Genomic DNA, 25,978 nt, shown 5'->3' on the forward strand with positions numbered 1-25,978 from the left:
AAAAAAACAAATTCATAAAAAAGTTGGAATTTGAGGAGTATTATGGGAAATGTAGGCAACATTGTTTTTGAAGCTTGATCCAAATTAGGCGCTTGACAAAAGCACAATAAATATCAAGGTAATTGTGATCTTGATGGTCAAAAGCTTGATGCATCTCCACCAAACATATTGCTAGTACTAAGTCTAATGATAGAATATTAGTTTAAGTGCTCTGTAATAATGGATGAGGTCAAATACGTTGTTATTTCAGCCTCAGTTTAGTTGTAATTAAAAGCCTTTCAGCTGCATTTTGAACTCCTCCAGCTGCAAAAGAGAGAAGGATTTGGAAATTATGGTGCCACACTCTTCTCAACACAGCAGATGTGTGTTTGATAGGAGTCCTTAATCTGCTGTACATTAAGTCACTGTGTCTGGGGCTTACTTAATGCCTGACTGCAGCAACAGGCATGTTGTCAACATGTCAGTACCTAATGGAGGAACTCATTTACACCATTAGGCATTTATAGTTGCTTTTAAAAACCATTAAGAACGTCATACAGAAAATATTTTTTTCTAGACAAATGAGCAACATAAATGCCCTTCTGTGGAGAAGAATTAGATGGAAAGTGAACTCACAGAGCCGGCCGACCGGAATGATGATAGAGTTTGAAACGGAGAGAGATGGAGAATTAATGAGATGGATGAAACGCTGAGCAACTAAACGGAAAGTATAGCATGTAAAAGCACAAAGAAACAAAACAGAAAAGTGTGAACAGAAAACCGCTTGGTTCGGATTTCATTTACACTGAAAAAGGCATTAGCGGATGAAGTCGTCTGAGACTATTTAAACCAAGACACCGAGTGAGTGAAAAGGACGAGGAGGGAGGAGGGAGATAAAGAGACAGGAAGAGAGGAGGTGGGGGAGTCATGTCTTATTAATATTGAGACTGCTCTCTGGCAGTGAGTTAACCCACACATCTACCAAACATCTGTCAAATGGCGTAATCCATACGGTTTAGCATAAGCTCCTGGCAGCACCGCTGGACAGGGACTGATATAACACAGTGAGCGTTGGACATCAAGTGGGAACAGGCTTTGCATGATGCAGCTGCCATGTGACTCTACCTTATACGTGAAAATGGCCCTGAATTGAGAGCTTTTTTATGCATGTCTAAGTGTGTGTGTGTGTATATGTGTGTGTGTGAGTTTGTATACAATATGCATAATGTGCTTCTCACCGTGCACCTGCAGCATGGCTGAAGCCTCCGTCTTGCCCACACTGTTCTCTGATGTGCAGGTATACGTCCCTTCATCCTGCTCTTTCACGCGGAACAAACGGAGGTTGTTGCCGTTGCGGATTTCAAACCTGTGAATAAAAAGCGAGTTAATGAAAGATCTGGCGGATGCATAGCAAAATAAATAAATAAGTAACCATACTAATCTCCACAAAGTGAAAAATTCTGCCAGTGGTTTGGGGTAATGGAATTTCTTGTCCTTAGAAGGATTTCTTTGCTATCAGGTGGCATTATCTTGAAACCGGTGGAACAATGTGTCTTATCTGCTTTAGATATTGTCACAGGCTCCAGGAAAATGACTGAAACTGATGAAAATCAATTAGAAAGAAATGAGATTACCTCAACACATCGAAGGATTTTTCACTTGGTTTTGTACGGGCAGTAGATTAAACATAAGGACAGAGCAGAATTATTTATATTATGTACAGTGTAACTCTCTTTGTCTACGCAAGGCGTACAATTACTGAAACACAAAGAGTAAAATCTGCTTAAACTCCATTTATTTCATGGATCAGTGAGCAACCGAAGAAAGACATGAAATGGAAAAAGATGAAAGACAGGTAAAAGTCAAAGATAAAAGACAGAAAAGCTCTTTGCAAACATGAAACAACAATCTTCATCATCCTGTTGCCAAGTGGACAAATAAACTCTTACACCGCAGTCACCGTGACTTTGCTTTTTGTGCAGGTTTTGCCAAAATTGTTCAGGACATACATTTAAGCATTTGGTCTCCCATTAATGGATAATACAGTATATGGACACGTTTAATGAGACGTATATGAGTAGCATTTTAAAATGTCTCTATAAAGACTCTTACACCAGGCTTATGTAGGGATCACCAAGTTTAAAGTAAGACTTCCCAATTCACAGAAAAATCACAGACCTGTCATGCTTAATATGAATATTTATTCATTTATGAAATATTACCGACTATCACATTTTGCTACAATCCCCAGTGTGTGCAGGTCATGTTCAATATAAGAATATAATAATTAATAAATCAAGGGCCATATGTTTGACACAGTTTTGTGAAACTGTTGGAAAATAGTCAAAGCCAGTTAGCTTTCCCCCATTTCCAGTAACACATCCCTTTAGTGGCTGCTATCACAAGCTTCAAATTAAGCTGTAATCTGTAAAAGACTCTAACAGCAGCAGCCATTGTGGAGCAGGACTGCATTAACTCACTAAATTGAAAATAAGTAAGTAAAATTATATCTACATAAAATATGAAAATTCTTTATGTGAAGTTCATATCTCTGCTGTTTAAGTCATTAAGCAACATTATGTTTAAAAATAATAGAATTATTTATCAGTTTTGGCTAAAAATGATTATTATAGCGCCATTACTATAAGAAAGCATGAAACTTCTCTCCATTAAATTCTTTCAGTCTTTTCATTTTTTATGAAGTTTTGAAACAAGATGTGACTAAAGTACAGACTTTCATCACTAATTCAAGGCGTTTAACAAAAACTGATCAAGAATTAAAACTGGTTTTTACACAGAATCCACTTTTTTCAGAGGCTCAGAATTAATGTGACAAACTAAAGCCTAGATTTCATGGTCACCGCCAAACGCTGCGTTTCCTCCCTTAAGATGCTCTGCCAGGCCTTTCCTGCAGCCGCCTACACTCGCTGCTTGTTTGTGGGTCTTTCTGCCTTTGTTTCTGTCTTCAGTAACTGAAAAGCACGCTGTGTTGGATTGGGATCAAATGGCTGACTTAGCCATTGAACATTATCCCATTTCTTTGGCTTGAGAACCTCTTGGGCTGTTTTTGCAGTATGCTTTAGACTCGTATTCATTTGTACTGTGAAGTGCGGCCCAACCAGTTTTGCAGCATTTGGCTGAATCTGAGCAGAAAGTATATCTCTGTACACGTAAGTATTCATCCTGCCACTTCTATCAGCGCTCACATCATCAAACATTAGTGATGTTTCCACTGGCAGGTATACGGGCCTATGCCTTAACACTGCCTCCACCATGTTTGACAGATGATGTGGTACGCTGGATCAGACCGCCAAAGTATGCTTCTTCATACTTTTCTCGTCCGGTCGTTCTGATACATCTCGGCTTCATCTGTCCAAAGAATCTTTTCAGAGTCTAATCTGGCCTTGCTGCTCTTCCTGTTGAGTGTAACCAGTGATTTATTGTTCTCTGTATTTCCATTCACAAAGGCATCTCATTGCAAACTTGACATGGACAGTCTACCTTTTGATTTAGTTGGATTTTCAGGGAAGTAATTCCTCAGTTCTCTTCTGTGGTCTTTCAGTCCATTTAGTATTTATAAGGTGGCCAGTTTTTTTTAAAGAATGTAGCAGAATGTTGATCTGGCCACTGCTAAAGTTTTTGCTATCTCTCTTATTCTTAAACTTTGCCTTCCTTCACTTGGATACACATCTCTTTGGCTCTCATGTTGATAGTTCCAGTGAAAAGATACCAAATGCAAGATCATTACTTGGAATCAATTCCAGGACTTTTAACTGCTTAATTTTTGATGGTATAACAACAGAGCTGGCCTCATGTGGCCATGGAAATGCTTGTCAGTAAATGATCCAGCCTCTGAAAATTGGAGAAGTTTTAATTCCTAAACACTTAATTCAGTACTTTTGTCAATCCTGTTGAATCAAAGCTGAAAACCTGCAGTTCAATCACAGCTTGATAGTTTGATTTAAAAGCCACTGTGGTGGTGTGCAGAGATAGTTACAAGAATTGCAATTGTCCAAATAGAATTGCAATTGTCCAAATAGTCATGTATTTAGTCATGATAGATAGATAGATAGATTAAAAAAGGAGTGATTAAAAAACAAAGATTGCTAAAGAGAGATTGCTAAAGAGAGTAAAAGTAGGAATGACTATATTATTCATAAATAATATGAACACTATAAATCTGAGAAAACAGCTGCATGAAGACATAATACAAAAATCTGTTTGGGATCTTATGCCTGACTGGTGTGATCACCTGTCACAGAATGAACGGTGTTATACGGTTTTATAGAGAACGGTAGGAATGATTTCCCGACGTGTTCATTATGGCTGCGAGGTGGAATCAGTCTGAGGGAGAAGGCGCGCTGCTGCCTCAGAAGTGTGATGTGACGCGGGTGTGATATGTAACAGAAAGACACGAGTTAATAAACAGCTCCTGCACATATTTACGTTTTCTGGGGCACGTGTGTTAACACAAGAGTGCTCTCAGTCTGTCTCTCTATTTGTCTGCGGTCATGCCCATCAGCTCACCTCCCGCGGGGAAGCTCTCCTTCTTCTCGCCGCCATCGCACAGTAGGAGCAGGATCCCCGTGGACCTCACATAGAAAGTCAACAGTCTCTTCCTCCATGACCACCTGGTTAACAGGCCTTCGCACCAACACGGGGCGCTCTGCTAGACAACAGATGCCTTTAAACATGACCACTTTATGCTCTTCGAAGGACTGACTACGTAACTGTTTGAACCTCACCATACACCACCAGCTCTGCAGGATCACTGTCCCTCTCTCCAACCATGTTACTGCCCACGCAGACGTACATGCCTGCATCGCTCTTCCTGGTGTGAGAGATCATCAGTTTGCCACCACGCATCTGAAAAACACAATGGCATGTTTAGTTATGTTTGCACTGATGCAAAGATCATTAATCGCTCATATTCAAAACACTGTATGAGTCACTGTAGGTGTACGTGTATACGTTGCTGTGATGTTTATTTTCTACCTACATTCTTATGCTTGAGGTTCTCAGCACAGATTTACTTGAAATTAAGTTCAGTTTAAAGCTCCTGCTTGAACTACTGACGTAAACAATATCTTTCATCCGCCTGTGACTTCTCACAGTTCCAAATCTACTTTTCAACAACCAGAGATTGTGTCCAGCTGTTGTTTTTACACATGAGAGGACAGAAGAAAAGCGACAGCAGAATCAGAGACACTTTACGCTCTGCAGCGTACGAAGGTGTCCGCATTAAATGATAGTCAACAGAAACTGTTGTCAGTCTGAATTGATATCTCTCCCACCTGTACAACAGAGTTTTTCTAGACCATTTGAGGGAATATTTATCAGTCCTGAGGAAAGAAAGACAAACCAGAATCTATCCACGCAAAGGTCTTTGCTCACAGTTGTACACGTTAAAGTTTAAATTCATTTTGTTTGGTCATTTTCCTTTTTGAACACCTCTTTAACCTTAAAATTTCAACTTATTCCTACCCCAGGTACTCAAACACTGCCAATTGTATGTAAAGTCTACCTTTGCAGTCTGTAGTGACTCTGTAATAAATCACAGATGTTTATTGCTTTTTTAATTTTTTAAGTAAAATAATGAAAGACAGATTTTAATTAAGTGTAACTCAGTCAGAAGTGAAACTGTACCTTTGTGAACTATTTTCAGAGATGGATTCATACGCATTTGGAGCACTGCAAAGTACTCACATCACTAGAGAGTATGTGGGATTAACTCAAAAATAAACTTCAGGGCTCGTGTTCATTTCAAATGTAGGTCTCTATTGTATTTTTAATAGTTTTTGGCAACAATTGAGCCTCACAGCACAGACCAATAATATTTATCACACTTCATGTATAAAGGCTATGGCCATTATTAAGCACAGTTCGATGTTGGTTTTCATTGGATTTATATCCAGAATTATTGATCATGGATGTTAGGAATTGGAAACTACAGTAGGTCTATAGTAAACGAATCAGTAAGAAAGTAACAAGGATCCGATCACTGTGCCTCTGGCTGCCACCTGATCCACAAAGCACCAAACTCCTATGACTCCTCCTTCAGCTGGTGGCCCACAGGACAGCCCACAGGTACGTCTTTCTTTCTCGTGGGTATACCAATCCCTCCACCCCAATATTTAGGAGCTCTGTCATTTGGGAGAGGCTCAGGGTAGAGCCGCTACTCCTCCAAAAGGAGCCAGTTAAAGTGGTTTAGGCGTCTGATTAGATGAGGTGGTTGAAGCGTGTCCTAAAGGGAGGAGACCCCGAGACAGGCTCAGGACATGCAGGAAAGATTGGATCTATTAGCTTTGAAGGCCACCTGAAATCCACCGCCTGGGGCACATGTTGAATCATCATAATTTTGAGATGTCCGCGCAGCCCCTCGTGATCACTGTCTGATGACAAAATCCAAAAAACAGACATCCATCTTCCTCTACCTCTTCTGCCAGGGAGGTTGGTATGATGTTTTTGGTTGTTTGTTTAGCAGGACAACTGAAAACATTCTGGAGTGAGATTTTTACCAGAGGTGAGACTGCATCCAACTTAAAACTGGTTAACCGTTTGAGGTCTGAGTCATCATTGGTGATGGGCAGAACTCTAACCCTAGGCACACAAGCTTAAATTTTTGTTTTCTTTAGTCACTCCCCAAAGTCTTTGCAATCAGAGAACAAAGAAAATCATCATTCTTACTTACACAGATCAAAAAATATTTACAAAAGAAAGTAAATTTTGGCTTTCTCCCAAATATATGGTTAGGTTTAGGTTACCAGCTATGACTACTTTGACCTCTGAGGTCTTGATTTTTGAGATGATCCAGAGATGTAAAGATTAATGCAGTGGAGTTTATCGGGTTTACAAATCGCTGTATTTTTCGCTAAAAATGAACGTTTTTTTCTAATGATTGTTGAACTTACAGTGACGCGCTCATCTTTGGTGCTGACTCGGACGTTGTTGCGTTTCCAGGACACGGTGGGCTCGGGGTGACCTCGTGGAGGTACACACTCCAACACAGCAGGCTCACCGGCAGCTACCACCACGTCACTCGGGGCCTGCCGGAAATCATCTCTCAGGACTAAAAAGAAAACACAAAAAAATCTAATTAGCTTCAGAGGGCCCTGTATGAGTAATGTATTTAAAACAAAGACTGGAAATCAGACTCACAGATCAGCACACAGGCACACAGCCATATAACCAGTATCAACAAATGAAGCACCAATTTGTCTTGGAAGTAATTAAGGCTGAAAGAACCATCTTTCTGCCGAGAGTTTTCTGAACACATTTTTTTTTTATAGAGAAAGTCAATTATTGTGTCTGCATGTGCCTGACTGCTTACATCCCCAGCATTGTCCTTGTTAGTCTGTGCTTGGTTTTAAAGCCTGCATCCTACTCTGATGTCTCTCCTGTCAGAACAGATGAATAATGCACATCTCTCATTCCAACATGGAGTAAACAAATAACAGCACATTCATAATTTAGCCCGTGTGCAGGGGAGAGAAAGAAGAAAAACTGCCTCTGAATCAACGAGAGGATTGTGTCTCTGATTCAAGAGCTATCTTACAACTCTTCAGCACATCTCTGAGTCAAGAGAAATCAGCACCGACCGAGCAAAGCCTTTCCGCTCGTGTCATTTCTAAAGTTTGAGCTCCCGCCACCCTGTGGATGACGACAGAACTTTGACACGGCGACCTCTGATATCTTCTAATCTTGTGCTGTGATTGACAGATGAAAGCTTCAGTGAGAGCTGCGAACTGAACGCTCTCAAGAGACCTGCTGTACAATTGAACTGAATTGACAGGCTCGCATTTTCAATAGACACACTCCTACAGGATCCTTTCTGAACCAAAGTGTATTATTCCAGTATAATCAATCGGTCTGCTTTTACACGGTAATGAATATTTCATCGATCTTTCTGAGGTGCAAAGATAAAAGATCTTGGGCTTTTCTGCCAATCTTCACTCAATGACTGCCTTTGTAGCAGACCAAACACAAATCATTTAACACCTCTCTGCTGGCCAAGCGAGACATTTGGAAAGGGTTTTTTTTTTTTAAGTCTTTACAAGGCAAAACAAGTGTAAAAAAAAGAAATGTGAGTTCACTTGCTCCAATCAAGTGCTAAGAACTGAAGTTCTCCGAATGTCTGCTGTGGCTGACTCATCAATGATAAGAGCCTTCTTCTGAATATCGGGCTATTTCTGGCTCTGCCCTGCACTTAGGGTTAGGGTTATTGATTTTGGCAAGTTTAGCCAACACTCCAGCAATGAAAGCCCAAATTTAGCTTAGAGTAGGGGTGGCCAATTTTCCCAAATCATTTTCTCAAGGGGCCACATGAGAAACTGGCACTGCTGTGGAGGGCTGCACTAATAAGCTGAATTCAATGCTGCTCAATATTATTTGGTTCTATTTATAAACTGCTAGTCGATGTTACAATTACGCCCCTTGGGAAAATTAATTACTCACCTCTGCCTTAGAGTCACAATTGATAAAAACTTGCTTATAGCTTTTTCAAAATAAGTGTCAACATCAGTGTTGGGCAAGTTACTTTGAAAAGGTAATTATAGTTACTAGATACGTCTTCAAAAAAATAACTGAGTTAGTAACTGAGTTACAATATTCTAAAAGTAATTAATTACTTGAAAAATAACTATTGCGTTACTTTAAAAAAAAAAAAAAACGTTTAACCCTCTGGGGTCCAGGGTATACTTGGCCATTTTTCACTACTTTTGATTTTCCCTCCACATTTTCCCTTTAAAAACTATTTACTTTGTCTTGTTTGGTATCATTCTTCAAATTCAAATTCAAATTCAAATTTTATTTGTCACGTACACAGTCATACACAGTACGATATGCAGTGAAATGCTTGGACAACTGCTCGTGACCCAAAGAAAACAAAAAAAGGAAAGGCTATGAATAAGATAGGAAATAAATATGAAAAATTAAAAAGAAAAATTAAAAAGGGTAAATTTAACTAGGAAGGAATAAAATATAAATTAAGGTTAAAAATGAAATAACTGTACAACACAAATTAGAATGAAGGGTAAATTTAACTGGGAAGAATAAGATAAAATATATAAATTAAAGTTGAAAATAAAATAACTGTACAACAAAATACACAATACACAATATAGAACTATATAAGAATGTATGAAGAAATCTAAATATAAATATATATACACAATAACAGCAGCTGTACAAGTATTACCGGAAATGAAGAATATAGTGACCAGTGTTGTGCAAAAACAAAGTCCAGAAAGTCCAGTGTGTGTGTAAGAACCATATGTGTGGGTCAGTACTGTGTGGTGGTGTGATTGAGAGACCGTATCGCCTGCGGGAAGAAGCTCCTCCTCAGTCTCTCTGTGTTGGTCTTCAGGGAGCGGAATCGCTTTCCTGACCTCAACAGAGAGAACAGTCTGTTGTTGGGATGGCTGAGGTCCTTCACGATCTTCCTGGCCTTGGTCCAGCACCGCCTGCTGTAGATTGAGTGCAGGTCAGGGAGCTCGGAACGGATGGTGCGCTCAGCTGACCGCACAACCCTCTGTAGAGCTCGTCTGTCCTGCATGGTGCTGTTCCCGAACCAGGTTAAGATGTTTCCCGCCAGGATGCTCTCTATGGTGCACGAGTAAAAGTTCCTGAGCACCTTGGAGGGCAGTTGGAAGTCTCTCAAGCGTCTGAGGTGGTAGAGACGCTGTCGGGCCTTTTTCACCACGGTGTTGATGTGACAGGACCATGACAGGTCCTGCGTGATGTGAACTCCGAGGTATTTGAAGCTGTCCACTCTCTCCACTGGGCACTCGTTGATGACAGGGGTCTGGTAGTTCCTCTCCTGCTTAGTGCTGAAGTCCACTATCAGCTCCTTTGTCTTACTGACGTTTAGAAGGAGATTGTTCCTCTGGCACCAGTTCTCCAGATTCCTAATCTCCTTCAGGTAGGCCGTCTCGTTGTTATCAGAGATCAGGCCCACCACGACGGTGTCGTCAGCAAACTTGATGATGGTGGTGGAGCTGGTAGTGGCCACACAGTCATATGTGTACAAAGAGTACACATATGACTTTTCAGCACAACCTCACGTGTCTGAATTTACAGTTTTCATTTTGACACACTGTACTAACACAGCTGATCTAAAATCAGACAAAAAACATAAAATCCGAGTAGAAAAAGTTATATTTTTACTGTAACAACCATAAACATGTTTAATGAATCATATTTCATAACTTTAAATACAAATATAAATTGTCAATTTTAAAATCATATGCATGTTTTGCAAACAAAGTTATTTGCATCCATTAACTTTTTACCCTTTTTAAAATAACCATTTCAAACTATTTACAGAACAATCAGCTGTTCTGCATTCAGTAACATGCCACACAAATTATTTGTGCCACTCCAAAAAATAAATTCTGTCCACTGTAAAGGAGAACATCACAGCCTGATACCTGCAGGTCTGACAGCAGCAGGTGTATCACTCCTCCTGTTTCTACCTGGAGACAGCAGTCGCCTCACTGTTCTGACACACAACACAAAACTATCTACAACACTACACACTAACTACACAAGACAACACATTAACTACACACTCCAAACACTCTAAACGTCACAAATCTCTCACATCTCAAAACAAAATTTAAAAACTGGTATATATCACCTTGTTGCTTTGTCTTTAAGTGGTCATGTGATTGGCCGACTACTTTATTCTTCCTCAGGCAAACAGCAGCACTCATGCGACTGTTTTGCCCCCTTAGCTCCAGGTGTTGTGCTAGACAGTGATCGTGATTACCGTCCGCAGGAGCGCGCGCAGCAGCTTAAAGCTGTAGCGCCCAGATTACTTACAGCTACTTCCGTGCAACTGATTTAAGATGCGGTAAGCTGAACACAGCTTCAACCTTCTGCTTGTTGAAAAATAGTAACGGACCGCATTTTCTTGTTAGTAACTGTAACGGCGTTGTAACGATAGGAATAGTAATTAGTTAGATTACTCGTTACTGAAAAAAGTAACGGCGTTACTGGTCAACCATCACTGGTCAACATACAGTTAAAGTTGAGTGTCGAGCACTGGTAGCATCATTGGTTATATTCATTAGGTTTAAAGTCTCCATTCATTAGGTGGTTGACATCCACGAGTAAACCACTGGTGGTTGTCAGGGGGGGTCACACATCCTTAACTCTGATGCAATGGTAGAGGAAACACTAAGCAATAAGTTTGCCTGCTGCAAGTCAAGAGGACATAATATCCCAGTGGCCATCACTTGCATATCAGAGCTAATCTCTTGCTTTTTTAGAGGTTATTTCAAAAACCTTTGGTCATTTGTAAGTATTTGCAATCCCGCTATTAGAATACTAAAACCCTCTTATCTCGGTTGAAAATATTTTGCCTCTTGGATTGTTAAATTAATACTTTTCAAGGTGTTTTTTTTTTTTCATTTGTTCAGAATTATAGCATAACACTTTTGCAATCTTTTTCTACTCCTGTTATTTTTTGCATGAGTGGCTCCATAGTAGTAGTAGTTTACACATTCACTTAACAAGCAAAAAGTCATTCAAGAATTCAAGAAGAAAAGACACAAATCCCTTTGGGGTTGTGTCATGAAGGGCAGCTAGTGTAAAGATCTGCCAAAACAAACTTGCAGAGCTAAAAGTTGCTTTTCTCTGTGTTTTTATAGATTGCTTCTGGTTTATTAACTTGCAGAATAAATATATTTCAGTCTGGACCTAAAATAAGCATACCTTGCTATTCAACAGCTTCTTAACGAAATATCATTATGTGTGTTTTGTTTTTTGTTTTTTTAAATTATATTAAAATATTAATTTCTTTAATCTGAAATGACTTGCAGCTTTTTTCACTTGTGTGAAAATTAAGATTGGCAGAACTTTAAATTTCCAATAAAACTGGTTTTCACTGTAAACTGTTGAGCTGCAGAAAGTGGTATATGGAAGCTAGTGGCGTCTTTAGTCACTGAGAATTGTGACATTTCTGTAAGCCACCTTAAATCGACTTGCACTTAGTTTATTCTCAGCCAATTACTCTGAGTACCTGACTAAATCTATGCAACATTAATTATCCACCAGCATGCCTGACAGGTCCGTGTCAACATGGTAGCCCTGGCCTTTTAATACAGCATCAATATTCAGATCCACTGGGCTTGAATAAAATCTCATTTGAAATCACTTTATCGCAGCTATTTAAAGACGGAAAATCATTTCTCACTCTTGTTCAACAGGCACGATTGTCTTGGGGTAATCAGCAATAAATATTCAATACTTAGTCAAGTTCCAGACAGTAAATTCATTTACCTTCTCTGCCCATCTCTCTTTAACTCAGGCTGTATTGTAACTAAATTGCATTGAAAACAAAGAGGAAGTTTACCCTCTTTACCGACTGAAATCATTTTTTTCCCCCAATTTCTTTTTGTTTCATGCTACGAGATTTGAAGTGAGAAGTCTTTTGGAAATTAAGACTTCTGACCCCTTTGACATCATCAAATTTCTCATTTACCCTCAGTGATATACTAATTATTATTCACAGTCAATCAATGCGGTACAGAAGCTCTTTACCAAAGATCTGCTACAAAGAAAAATACCCTCCACAAAATTCCCAACACAACATTTGGGAACTTCAGCAAAACCAAACACAAAGAAAGAAACACAATATTATATATAGACCAAAACTATCATATGTGTAGATACAATATATACATGGTGTTTAATATGAGGTATGGCTGCTTCTCGATGCATGGACTGTACAAGTTGGGTGGCTCTGTTGTCGCTCTTCATTCCTGGATGAGTGCAGCTTACGGCTGCGGATCATTGGTTGTGTCTGCCTCTTATTAGTGCACCAACCCAGCATCTTGGATAGGAAGCATAGGGACTAGCTTTGCTCTTGATCCAGAAAGGTCTGCAGCACTCTGCCAGTGTGGCCTGGGCACAATATCCTGCTGCAGGGCATGGTCTGTGGCAGGTTGCGATCTAGTCATGATCATTATGTTTTTTAATTGTGCTGTTTGAATTTTGTTTTCGTGTTCCTCAACATGAATTTCCCAGATATTTTGTGTCCCCTGAACATCAGTATAGTTTCATATGTACTCATTAAAAGGCAAAAAAAAGAGTCCACATTTAGTGGTTGGATGTTTGGTGGAGGAGTAAGCTCTGTTGGCTTTCATGCCTGTTACATAAGTTCAAGTCATACTGTTTTTTTAACAAATGTGCAGTTCGGTTAAGTTTAGCTGTTAAACGATTTGGTTAGATTTAGAAAAATACAATACGTTTTCACTTCGTTTAAAACTTTTTTTTCCCTTGCTGCCATGCAATCATCTCTCGGCTGCTTCTGGAAACCTGCTTCTGACACAAAACCTGTTTCCTATTGAAATGCATTACTTATAAATTTGTGTTCAATTACACAAAAAGTTATTATTCATGTCCATGAAGCTGAAAAAAGGCACAAGTTCAGGTTGGAGCACCTCACCTTGGTACCTCTGGTATCACTAAGAGCAATCAGATCAAAGATGGTATTCTTTTTTCCCACTCCTATGTGGTATTGACAATGGTATCAAGTATTTTCTTTGGTATCAGCAACGACTTTGAAATGCTGGCATCATGACAACCTTTGGTCTGAGTCTACTGCTTAAAAATGCAGTAAACTGAACAAATTCTGAGGCGTACGAGTGAGCTCACTTGTGTTCAATAAACAAATTACCAATCCCACCACTGACTAAAAGCAATCAGCGTGAATTGAAAACTACTCACAGAATATGTCTGGGTTTTCTGAGATATTAAAATGGATGGAGTACAACCAAAAACGATATTCCTTACAACAGTCTGTTCATCAAATAACCCTGAAGCTGCTCACTTGGCTGCATATTTCAAATGCTTTGCAGAGCTGAAGGGCTAATTGAAAGTGCTGCATTATTTTTAGACTTCAGTCTGTAAGGCCTGGTGAGATAGGAGCGCTGAGGCCTTTGTTTCACTGCCACAGTAACTGAAGTGAAAAAGTTATGGGCAAGGAGCTAATCCCTGAACTGTACACATGCACACACACACACACAGACATGAGTTCGCACAGAAAGCCCATGCACGTACACACCTTTAGCATTTAAGTCCTAGAGTCCCCAGGCACAGTCTCACAGAAAGTGGGACATTTGAGGGTCGAAACGAACGCCAGAGAGCAGAATTTCTGCCATCATTACCCCCAAACACTACAACACAAGCTCTGAAATGTTCTTTGAAGCTGTGTTCAAGTTAATGTGATCCTTCCTTGCTCCGACTTTAAAGGCTGCCATGCCAAACAGTTTCCCGTGGATGTTTGTATGCAATGACGGTCCCACCACGAAATCGACAAACTTCTTCAGAAACACAGATGAACCGCATCTCCTGAGGGGCTGCTGTCCCTAATATAACTTCTCAGACATAATGCGACTGGGTCTAGCAAGCAATCTTCCAAACCAGGCCCCACACTCTCTCCTCTATCCATTCACACTGGGCTCAGACAAGCAGTGTGGTTACTGCAGGGCAGTTAAGAGCTGACCCTGCCTCTGCTCAGACAAATCCTCATATTCCCCAAGGCACTTTCTGTGAGCTTAAACAATACCAAAGCAGACCTAAATGACTTTTGGTGGTATATTCTTTTATGTGCTGAGTATTCCAGGAGCGCCCGTTCATTTCAACTACTTTAATATTTCAGGGATATACAGATTAAGAGACTTAATCTCCCCGAAAATATTCATCACTTGATTTTTAAGTGATATTATAGACTTGAGCAGACGAGAGCTAAACACTGCAGAAAGGCCATCTGTTAATGTTTTTTTGGAAACATGAACAATAGCGATTAATCATATGAAAATGCCTTTGTATTGCATATTGTATATGGATGACTAGCAGTCCATGGATTCTTTATACGCAGCGGCTGAAAAAAAGCAACACATGACGCGTGAGTGTGACAGACAGGAGAGTGGGGAGGGGGGGAATCTGCAGAGGTTTTGTGCAAAACATGAGGTGACAGCGAGTGTGGGAAGGAGACACAGTAGACAGCATTGGCCTTGACAGATGTGTGAACGCACAACTAGCTCTGTGTTTTCATGGCTGACAGGTAGGAGGGTGGACAGAAGGGTAAAAGGTCAGCAGCAAGCGCACATTTCGGAGAGTTGCAGACGACCCGCTGCTTGACTTCGATTGTTCTTTTATTCCGGAGAGCAGAAAACCCGTTAGGGAGGTGGTCTAATCCCATTGCTGTGATACTGCCCTGTCATAGCTAATGGAGACTTTGCCTACAGCGAAGAGAGATTGCTTTAATCCACCCATTGTCTGATGGTGTTGATGGGTGATGAGAAGGCACTCCAGGGCAAACAGCCATTATGACAAAGACTTGGTCATGAATCCTTCCATTTTCCAAAAATGCAATGCTGTTTCAATTACAAATCGGCACTGAGTGAAGACATTTTTGCAATATTAGTAATCCCTGACAGGATTCATATAAATCATGCCAGTGGTTCATATTTGCACAACTGCATATTAAAATTTAGCCTGACTGATTTCATGCACCAAAAAACAAATATTCTATAAACTGTATTCATCAGAGATAATACCTGCACATTCTTTATGCTGAAAGGAAAACAGAAAGCAGGAGAAGCCAAGAAGCAAGCTGCAAACAGAACTTTGATTCCTTCATAATCCCTCATCAGGAGTAAGAGGAACATCTGGCTCTAAAGCCTTTTAAGCAAGTTTTATTTTTTTTTATTTGTCCTACTTTATTCTAATCCTGGCACACCATGTGACTTTCTCCTTGCCGAGACAGCCAGACATTCACATTCATGATTTCTAAATAGGCACAACTACTACTCCCCCCCCCCCTCTTGTTTTTCTTTCTTTCTTTTTTAAGCAAAAGAAGCTGCTTTGGAAGAATAAGGGAATGAATTTCAGCCCACTCCTACCGTCTCATTATTCTGGCTTTTCAACAGGCAGGCAAGGCAGCCGGTTACTGGCAGCACTACGGTGAAAAGAGACGGAAAAAAGGCAGAATTATGACTGCTGTTGGCATTTCGCAGCTGTGCACGTTCCTTGCTACAAGCTACTCTGGAAGAGAGCAACAGCAGCTACACAAAAACCATAACTTTTGGACCACAGGTGCAAAAAATGCATAGTATAATATAAAAATAATTACTTAAACAGCAAATTTGCATCAAATAGGAATAGTCCTGAAGACAGAACTCTAGATTTTCAGATAATTTTAATGAATTATGGATAGATCTCATGGTTCAGTGAAGCCAGCAGTCATTTCTGCTACACTTTACATATTCATCTCTTTTGTGTGAATCAAGGCCACAACTTCTTTTTTTTTTTTGCCTGTCCCATTTGGTTCTTTAGCCGTCAGAATTGTTGTCTGAAGACCAACAAGGATACCCAATGGATTTACTTTGCCAAATGGATCATCACGGCCTTGCCGTATTGGTCCGTTTGATCAACCTTTGTTGTTATTGTTTATTTTATTTTATTTTCAGTTGTTACAGATGGGACAGACATGACTGAGGATAGGAAAGGGAGAAAGAAAGATGAAGGAAAAGAAAAACAGAAGGGAAGAGGGACAGTGAGAAAGGGCACTTAAAAAGAGAAAGAGAAAAAAAATCTCCTGGATCACCTGTTGAGAGAAAAAGAAGAGAAAACAAGCAAAAAAACCAAAAAACAGAGAAACATACTAAACACAACACCATCACGTTAATCTAGCTAAGTGTAAACAGCAGTAAATACTAAATATTGAATGTTGTTGTGTAGCAAGCAGGACCGACAGCACATAATGTGCTTGGAAATAGCAGCCAATAGAGGTGTAGTTTATGTCTATGAACAGTGAGCACCCGTGTGCACACCTGTGTGGATCAGCGCGCTTGTATTCAAAAGGTTTCCCCATGTAATGGTCTGCTAGAGGATGTAGGGAGCCATAGCCCTGTCCCCCAGGGCATGAAGCACACTGTTCCAAAAAATAGTAATGTCAAAGTGTCTTACTGTATATTTTACAGTTTTGTACTGTCTTTCTAGAATATCATTAAATTTACATAAGTAGACTGTGATTTTACATGTCAAAGGTAAAATAACATAACATCAACATAACATAACATTTTGTAAATATATTTTCTGTACATATGCATATTTAGATTGTTAAAATACATTCAGAAATGTATCATGATTTCACAAATATTTGTCCGTTATTTGAAAGATCGAACTGTTGAATTCAAATGTAATGCTATGGAAAAGTATATAACATGATTCCTATAAGCTTGTGTTACATCACATAAGTATTATTATCTTTACTATTTAGGGTGATTGTGGCTCAAGAGTTGGCAGTTCGCCTTGTGATCAGAAGGTTGCCAGTTCGAGCCCCGGCTCGGACACTCGGTGTTGTGTCCGTGGTCAAGACTCTTCACCTACTGGTGATGGCCAGAGGGGCTGATGGTGTGATATGGCAGCCTCGCCTCTGTCAGTCTGTCCCAGGGCATGCAATCCATTATCATTTAAACCAACTGTTAACTGTATGTTTCTGTACATTTACGTATTATGATTCATATTGCCACATTCATTGACCTTGTTTATAGGTAATTTCATTGTTTGATCACGTTAAAATGTTCCTAATTTAATGTCTAAAAGCACTTGGAAAAGGCAGAATCCCATGTAAAATTAGCGCAACAAACTCTATTTTCATTACTGAAAATAACCATATTTTCATGGGAAAGTTATTTTCTGTTATTTTACGGTAGTATTTTGGCGCCCCAGCTGCTGGAATAGAGCAGCTGCGAGAGAATTCAACGTCAATGAATCATTAATGAATCAATGAATCAGCGATCGATGTAGCGATTCTGTACTGTACAGGAGAGACGGCACAGAGGAGTTGGACAGTGGTCTGCAGCTGATCCGGACGCAGAACACAATGAGCTGTTAAAAAAAATGCTGTGTAAGTGTGTTCTTGGCTAGCTGATATCAAAATAATGGGAGAAACATTTGACTATTGTTCACCTGTAGTTTGAATACTGAACATTTGCCTGTTTAAATCATAAGAACTGTCACTATACAGAGATGTGCTTCTGAATCTGGACAATGTGTCTTCTCATTTTGTAACGCAATTCTGCTTATGTTGAGTGATGTAAACAACCAATCGATCTACACGCTTCAATCGTCAAAATTGATCATTTGATTTTTTTTATGACACAGCAGTGGTGAATGTTCCCACCTCTGCTCTTCGTACCTTAACGCGATCTTTCAGTTTTCGTGTTTTGGACATGATTTTGGAGTCCATCTTCGCAGTAGTGATTGACCGCAAAATAAAGCTACCGGAAATGTACAACCCTACATCCAGTCTTAAAACGGGAAGTTAGCATTTTTTCGTGCACAGGGTCTATTTCTGTGCATGTAGACAACAACGGATTTGCAATTTTCATTGGATTTTCACAGTTTATGCCAACTTTAACCCATTCATTTGCAGATTGATGGCACACTGACTTGATCACAAAGTTGTTCTGAAGACAGCACCTGACTCCATGTAATTGCACACCTGGTCCCAAACTTCAAAGCAATCATTTTAAAAGTAACAAGATCACAAGTTCATTGGCCACAACCACAGGCTCCAACCACAGTCTTCCCTAATTTGACTGCAGAACAGATGGGCAAAATATCAGTCCCTGAACCATTTCAAACCAACCTTCAAACTAAACTATCTAAAGAGCGTTATGCTAAGAAATAATTAAATTCAGTTATTCAATTTGTGACACTCTGGAAAGAAATGTCGCCCACATAAAATGCAAATTGGTGAGTGACAGCAAATTATTAGCTGTCTTTTTTATTATTTTACATGTTTTTGGCAGCCTTTAGTCTTTATTTGACCGTGCACAGCAGAGACTGACAGACAAGAGAGCAGGGAAATGACATGCAGTTAGAAGCCACTAGGCCCTGAACCAGCAATTCTGTTCCTAAGGGCTTTTTAGCCCATGTGATATGTACCCTGCCACTGGGTCGCGCCCATAGTCAGCTCTCTTAACACATCCATGGTTTCCCCTGGGAAGAAGCATTGCATGAATGAAACCAACCACAGCGGAAAAAATGTGGAAAAATAATAAAATGGAAATGTGCTTCACCCCAGTGTCAGCAAACAAATACTTCTGTGGAAAAATTTAAATGTATCAGTGTGAATGAACAGAAAGATGAAACAATGGGCACAATGTTAAGCATCTCTAATTTAGTTTTCTGTGATCAGCTAGAATTTAATTTGTAGCAGTGGTGCTCTGAAAAAATGTGGCTTACGTTCCAAAAATGTTTCCAAATATGATTCACGTGGGCTTCTACAAGTCTTCGAGCCCTACAGTTATCCATGACACCCTGCAGTTCAGAGGAATAAGAACAATTTGCCCAAGTAGTTCAAGCAAAAGTACGGCATGTGGCTAGTGCACTACAGATAAAAGTCTTAGTCATGCAGCCAAATGCATTATGCATCATTCACCGGCAATAAATGAGTAATTAATGTGGTGAAAACCAGGTTAGTGTCAGCACTCCTGCTCCCTGTTCTGAGCTGCAGCATTCACACAGATGCATCAGTATTCATTTCTGCTCAGTGGGAGGTTTAAGCTCTTCCTCCTCCCACCTGTTGTCTCTCAGACTCCTGCCACCGAGCCACAACCGACACACATTTCTGCAAGGCCACCAGCTTAAAACTGGCCTCTCATTAACACTGCAGACTCCCCCCGCCCCCGATGCCAGTGCTAATTGGGTCACTATTTACCCCACAGTCAGCACAACCTCACACAGACGGGAGGGGGAATCCAAGACCACCATCATGCTGTCCTAGCATATGCCCTGGTAGGCTGCAGGCACTGAGATTAGAGCAAAACAGGCACTTATTAATACTGTTAGTCACTCGGTGCCTGCAGGTGAATCATCCCTTCACCAGTATGACTGCACTGTAATCAGCAGCACACAAAGCTACATTTATTATCAGCAACTCAAAAGAGGCAATATGACAGCCTTATATCTCCTCCCAGCTTGGATATCTGCATTACTTGCAGACACTTATGGTTGTCAATATGCAGGATATCTGAGGAGGCTGTCCCTATTTTTGGACCCAAGCCACAGATGAGGTCAGCCAGCCGTGAGCGCTCACACACACACTGCTGGAAAAGAAGCCTCAGTATGGAGGCAGATAAGGCCTTGCTCAAATTGCTGTTTTGTGTTTTTTAACGAGGACAATTCAACCTTGCTAATCTGTTAGGCTCCTTCCCCTAATCAACCCACTGACTAATCCATTTTCTCGTGCCAAAGAGAGCCGCAGTTCAGCCCAGGGCCGAGCCACGCCGGCGCAACGAGGAGAGGGGGAAGACAATGGCACGTGTCCTGGACGGGGGAGAAAAAAATAACAGACACGGCTCCATGAGGGAGTCTTTTTTTCTACTTCAGTGCACTTCCACCAACAGATGAGGAAGCTCACACTCTGTACTGCTCAGCAGCAAGCTGACAAATAACAAAGCTTTAAAGGCATGCTCTCCTGATCTTGTTTGTACACACTGACTCTGAGGTGAGGAGATGGCAATCTAACTGGCACAGAGAAGTCCAGTACAGCCGACATAAACATTCATCAGTGCAGCCCCAACAGAAAAGATGAGTAATGCCTTATCTTCTGTATCGGCTGTAAAAATCCTCATATTTCACCACTTCCGATTGCTCAAATATGAGGAGTTTGATGAAATGACATTTGAAGACGTGAACTTAGATTTAGGAAATTGTAATGGGGAATTTTCTGGCATTTCCTTCACTAAATGTTAAATCCATTAAGACAGAAAATCACAGGGAGAGTAATTAGCAAATAATGATTATCTACATTTTTTATTTTTTTGGCTCAGGTTTTCCTTAAGTAGTTTGTAGACTTGAACTATAGCAACATAATGATCTTATTTTATCAAAGCATAATTTATGTTGGCCTGGCATTATTTCCTAAAATTTGGCTCCATGGGTCATGCTGGGTGTATGCTTGCTTGCAATTACCAAAATGGCCAATCAGTGCTGCTAATTTCAGTCACAATTGTTTGTTTGAGAAGCTGCGGGGACCATGCACTTTGAAAACCAACAGAAGCACAATACAAAGCCATGTTACAGGAACCATGCCAGGCTGAAATCAGCTACAAACACCCTTTATAATAGTATTTATCAACCTAGAAATGCTTTATTAGGAGACTGACTTTAGTATGTACCAATTTCTCTAATTCTATCACATACAATTATAATATTTGTACACATAATCATACGTATTGTAATTTTTTTTTTTGGATTAATTCCTCTAAATGGTGAGGTCTCACAAAAAAAAAAAAGGAGTGAGAAACGTGATGACCTCCTTGATGGTTCTGGGCGCTTCGGCTCTCATTCACAGTAATCCATAGACACAATAGTGTCAGAGTATAAGAAGCATGGCAAACATACAACCATGCATCTCCTGAACAGTTACATTCATCTCCGTAAGTGAGCAGATAATTGCACTTTTTTGTAATGTTGGCCTCCGTACACAACTACACTGTTCTAAATTAAGCAATCAAGATCTGATTGAAGCGCAAACTTTCAACTTTGATTCAAGTGATTAAAAAAAATCTTTTGTTTTTCAGAGACTCAAAAGTAACTGAAGAAACTCAAAAAAATGTAAAATATAATAGTTGTTCTTAATCTCGGATGAAGGTCATTTGGCTGAATCTGAGCAGAGAGTATGTCCCTGTACACTACAGAATTCATCCTGCTGCTTCTATCAGCAGTCACAGCATCCATAAACACCGGTGACTCGGTTCCACTGGGAGCCATACATACCCGTGCAGTCACGTCTCCCCCATCATGTTTGACAGATGATGCGATATGCTTCGCATAATGAGCCGTTTGCCTCCTTCATGCATTTCTCTTCCCATTATTCAGGTACAAGTTTATCTTGGCTTCAGGTGTCCAAAGATTTGTTGCAGAAATGTGCAGGCTCTTTTAAATGTTTAGATGTTTGCCTTGTGGTGTGGGTCAACTGAGCATTTTTCAAAAGAATATGTCTTAAAGAGTGTTTGAGGTGTGGAGCTGGAAATTCACAGTGCTCATTATAAATGTTTAATCTTTGGAGAATCGAATTTTTTGCGCAACTTGGAGAAAATTCTAAAAAATTTGCTGATTTGCGAAGGAATGATACAGCTTTTAGAACAACAGATGCACTCATCAAGACAACGTCTTTTCCAGGGAAATCTTTTCAAAAACTTTTAAGGACAATGCTGAAATGCACATCACAACAGCGTGGCTTCGTAAAGATGAATTTACCTGCCCGCAGCCCAGGCAGAAAACATTTTACACATCATGAAATGAAAAATACAATAAAGAAAAAACGGTACTACTGCTACTATCAAATATAAGATTTGCTAATATTTTTTGAAGGCACATTTTTCACTGATAACAGCACTAATAAAACACATTTTATGCAGTTATGCAGAAACAGTGCAAGCTGCAGCCACAGAACGAGCTGTCAAAGATGGGTGTTGTTCTGCAGATGAGTACGGAGTTGGGGGACTGAAGCTTCATCAGCTGCAATGGGTGACTGAGTTTGCCCTCTTTTTAGCAAATGTGTAATAAACAGTTTTGCATCTGTGGAGATTGTGGTCGACACAATAGTGCAGAATGGAGCCACAGATGCGTCATTCAATAAATCCAGATGTTTGATTAAAGATGAAATGTCACAAACTCCACTAACTATGGTCAGCATCCACTCTCAGCTGCACCCATTACATTATATACCACAGTTTCACTTCCAAAAACTGAAATTATTTTCATGTGTTGTGTATTGTTATATCTTAATATTTATGTATAGTAGCTAAGCTGCCTAATGTGGCACAAAATGATTGCATGCCTGCCTCTTCTAAAAGTGCTATTAAACAACTAACACACACAGACTTGAAGACAAATTGCATCACTGTTGCCAAATTAGCCAAAAAATAAGGACGAATCCACAGGCCATTACTTATCACTGATTTTAGCTACACCTCAATATTTTTAGAAGTCGCTTCCTACTGTCTGTGTATTTCATGTCATTATTTTTAAGCACCACTTCTCCAGTGAACCTCCACAAAGCTGGCAGGCAGCTGCAAAAAGATCTGGGACACAACTGTGAGGCATCTGTGTACACATAACATACATATCAAGACATAATGCAAAAGGAACAACAAACACTGTTAGCACGATGATCAATAACACAAGGCCTTACCGGCAACTTCCAGTGAAGCGTTGCGACTAATGGCCTCTCCCAGGTAGTTGCGGGCCACACAGGTGTAAACGCCCTCGTCTGGTTTGCTCCGTCGGCCGTGCACGATGCGCAAGAAGAAAAGGGAGCCGCTGGGCAGGAGCATGCGGTGAGAACGCGGGTCATCTTTGTCTGTCTCCACACGTTCACCATCTTTGTACCATTCGATGCTGGGGATGGGGCGGCCCTCTGCCTTGCAGTTGAGGGTGGCAGGCTCCCCCTTGGAGACAATCAAATCCGAGGGGTCCTCCGCAATCCGCGGTGGGCTGTCTTCAAAACGCGGCCGAGACCCTGTGAAGCCGAGATGAAGGTGAGATGTTATCTATCAGGATGACCTGCTGTCATTCATGGAAACAGTTTCTTTGTGAGAGGACAGACAAAAGCGAAACCTTTTTGAAAGGAGAGAAAAATCTTCTTTCGGAGATGCTTGATAAATTTGTGTGGTGAAGGGGAAAATCATCAGTAATCTCTGTTTGAAGTTCAAAGTAAGATGCTACATTTTCCCACAACAACAACAACCTGTGCGTTTTAGATAAATAAATCAATTTGACATCTATCTGCTGTTTCTATATTCTCTAAACAGCAGGACACAGTGTACATATGCTGCAGAGAAAGCCACCAGCAAAGCCACCGGCTGCACAGAGGATTCAATCAGCCATATGATATGGTAATAGCCAATCTCTGTGTCAGGCAGGATAGTGGTAGAGATGATAGCTGGCTGAACGCTGAGTATAAGACAAGGTCTTTGCATTTGAAGGAAAAAGACTAAAGTTAAAGGAAGAAGCTACGCAGACTGACATACGTAGATAACTCCCATATCCCCTTCTCTCTGGGGGATCCATTACTATCTTCGCTCGGTTGTGAGAGAAAGTCACACTTCTTCAGGACCCAAGGTAAGCTTTTAGACCACGACCAAATGTCTCTAACAATGTGCTTCGTTTTAAAAAATGAATAATTCAAAAGACTGCCGCTTTTAGTTCGGTTCTAAGGAGCAGATGGTCTGCCGCTCAAGTTCCCCCAACCACAAAAAAAGACAGAAAGAAAGAGAGAAAATGAAATGGTCACTGTGCCACTGATTATTGTGCTGCTCTTTCTGAGGCATTATTCTTAGCACATAATCTAGACTGCATGGAAATCCTACATTATCATTGGAGAGGAACAGACAGGACCTAACCTAATGACACACATGCTGCTGCTACATTACACTTAAATCAGGAGGCTTCAGGATAAATCCTCACTTTTAGCTATAAGCAGATTTATGGTTGTTGTGTTTTTTTCATGGGCTGAAGTCGCTGCTATGGCACAAACCTGAAGAAAACATCTAAAGCGCGATCCGAGCACTCACAGCGCCAGGGTCACAAACCAGGACAGCTCAAAACACTAATGCGGATGTGGATGAATGCTAGCAGAGCCATTAAAATAAGATATGGCACCTTTACTGAGTACTGATGCAAAAACACACTTTGTTTACATATATCATATTGTTATATTATACACAGGATAATATATATTATATTGAAACTGAGACATTGGAACAATATTTGATAAAGGGAGGATCTGCAGCCCAGCAATGTCCTGGTGTTGAACCTTGTTTGCAAGCAAATAAAGGATTTCTAATCCCAGATCATGTAATACAGTTACATCACTCTGTGCTCACTTCCTCTTGAGTGATAACTGCATTTTATTTTATTTTTAAAAAGCACTATGTATACATGTACTTGAGAGAGACCAGACTTCTTAAAAGAGGTGCCAGGAGCTCAGTGCTGCATTTCAACTGAGGTGGAAATATAAATCATAAAGTAAAGGTCAAAGCAGTAAAAGGCCAAGCTCTACTGCTGAGGCACTTTTAATGAGTAACTCTTGTTTAAAAAAAATAAAATAAAGCAAAACAAAACACTTAAACCGGCACCGCGTAGTGCAAGCATATTTGAATAGATTCCACCTTTCCAAATCCACATCCACGGGTTCAGGTGCATGTTGCATTGATGACAAGATGGTGCCTCAGTTATTTGAACACGAGTTGCTCAGTGGTGCATATATCAAAAAATAAATTCCAAGCTTCCTCCGTGTTCCTCACGCTTCCGTAATTTTGGGCCCATAGAGCACAGCATCTCTCCAAGTCAAGCTGGTAGAGTGTACGTGCGACTGAAACGACAGGCCAGATTTCCATCATTAAGGAAACAATGGATTCTGATTAGATTAAGAGCCATTTCAAAGGATTTGAGCCACAATACACACACACACACACACACACACACACACACACACACATACATATATACACATATATATGTATATGGCCACAAATCATAGTATAGCCTCTTGTTTGTGTTTCCTGGAAGCCTGGTTTCATATTCAATATCTCCATGACTTCACCATGACATCATTAGGACATCAGCATGATTTTTTTTAAAGACTTGGCAACCTCATATGTGCTGCAACTGAGTCATCAAGCTCATCATCCACAAATTTAGTGAAACGAACTATTAAATTCTACTGTTTACTGTTCAATTATTGTTGAAGGCAAATCTTTAATAAAAGACAGACCTTCAATTTAATCAAACATGGACGGATGAACTCTGTGCACTTTCAAAGCAAACTCAAACTCTATTGGAAAATTAGAGGGAGCAAAGAAAATGACATCTAATGTTGGTATATGCAACTTTAACATGTGACAAGTAACTCTTAATAAATCCTGAAGTTATAGAACAAAATTCACTTGATGGACACAAGTCAAAACAT

The 25,978-nt window shown here is 40.2% G+C and overlaps 1 protein-coding gene across 2 annotated transcripts in view; it reads right to left on the reverse strand.

Annotated features, from left to right (window-relative positions):
• zgc:77784 (uncharacterized protein LOC402947 homolog) overlaps positions 1–25,978 on the reverse strand; it is a 66,902-nt gene that overhangs the window by 32,422 nt on the left and 8,502 nt on the right. The window contains exons 2-6 of one of the 2 annotated variants that reach the window (XM_040009081.1): positions 23,201–23,527; positions 6,891–7,048; positions 4,725–4,845; positions 4,507–4,648; positions 1,218–1,345 (exon numbers count right to left, since the gene is read on the reverse strand). In XM_040009081.1, coding sequence (XP_039865015.1) covers positions 1,218–1,345; positions 4,507–4,648; positions 4,725–4,845; positions 6,891–7,048; positions 23,201–23,527 — 876 coding nt within the window. The remainder of the gene's footprint in view (positions 1–1,217; positions 1,346–4,506; positions 4,649–4,724; positions 4,846–6,890; positions 7,049–23,200; positions 23,528–25,978) is intronic. The other variant, XM_040009082.1, reaches the window with a different exon arrangement.

This window comes from Simochromis diagramma, unplaced genomic scaffold (assembly GCF_900408965.1).
Source record: "Simochromis diagramma unplaced genomic scaffold, fSimDia1.1 OVJJ01000344.1, whole genome shotgun sequence".
In the NCBI taxonomy this organism is placed as follows: domain Eukaryota; kingdom Metazoa; phylum Chordata; class Actinopteri; order Cichliformes; family Cichlidae; genus Simochromis; species Simochromis diagramma.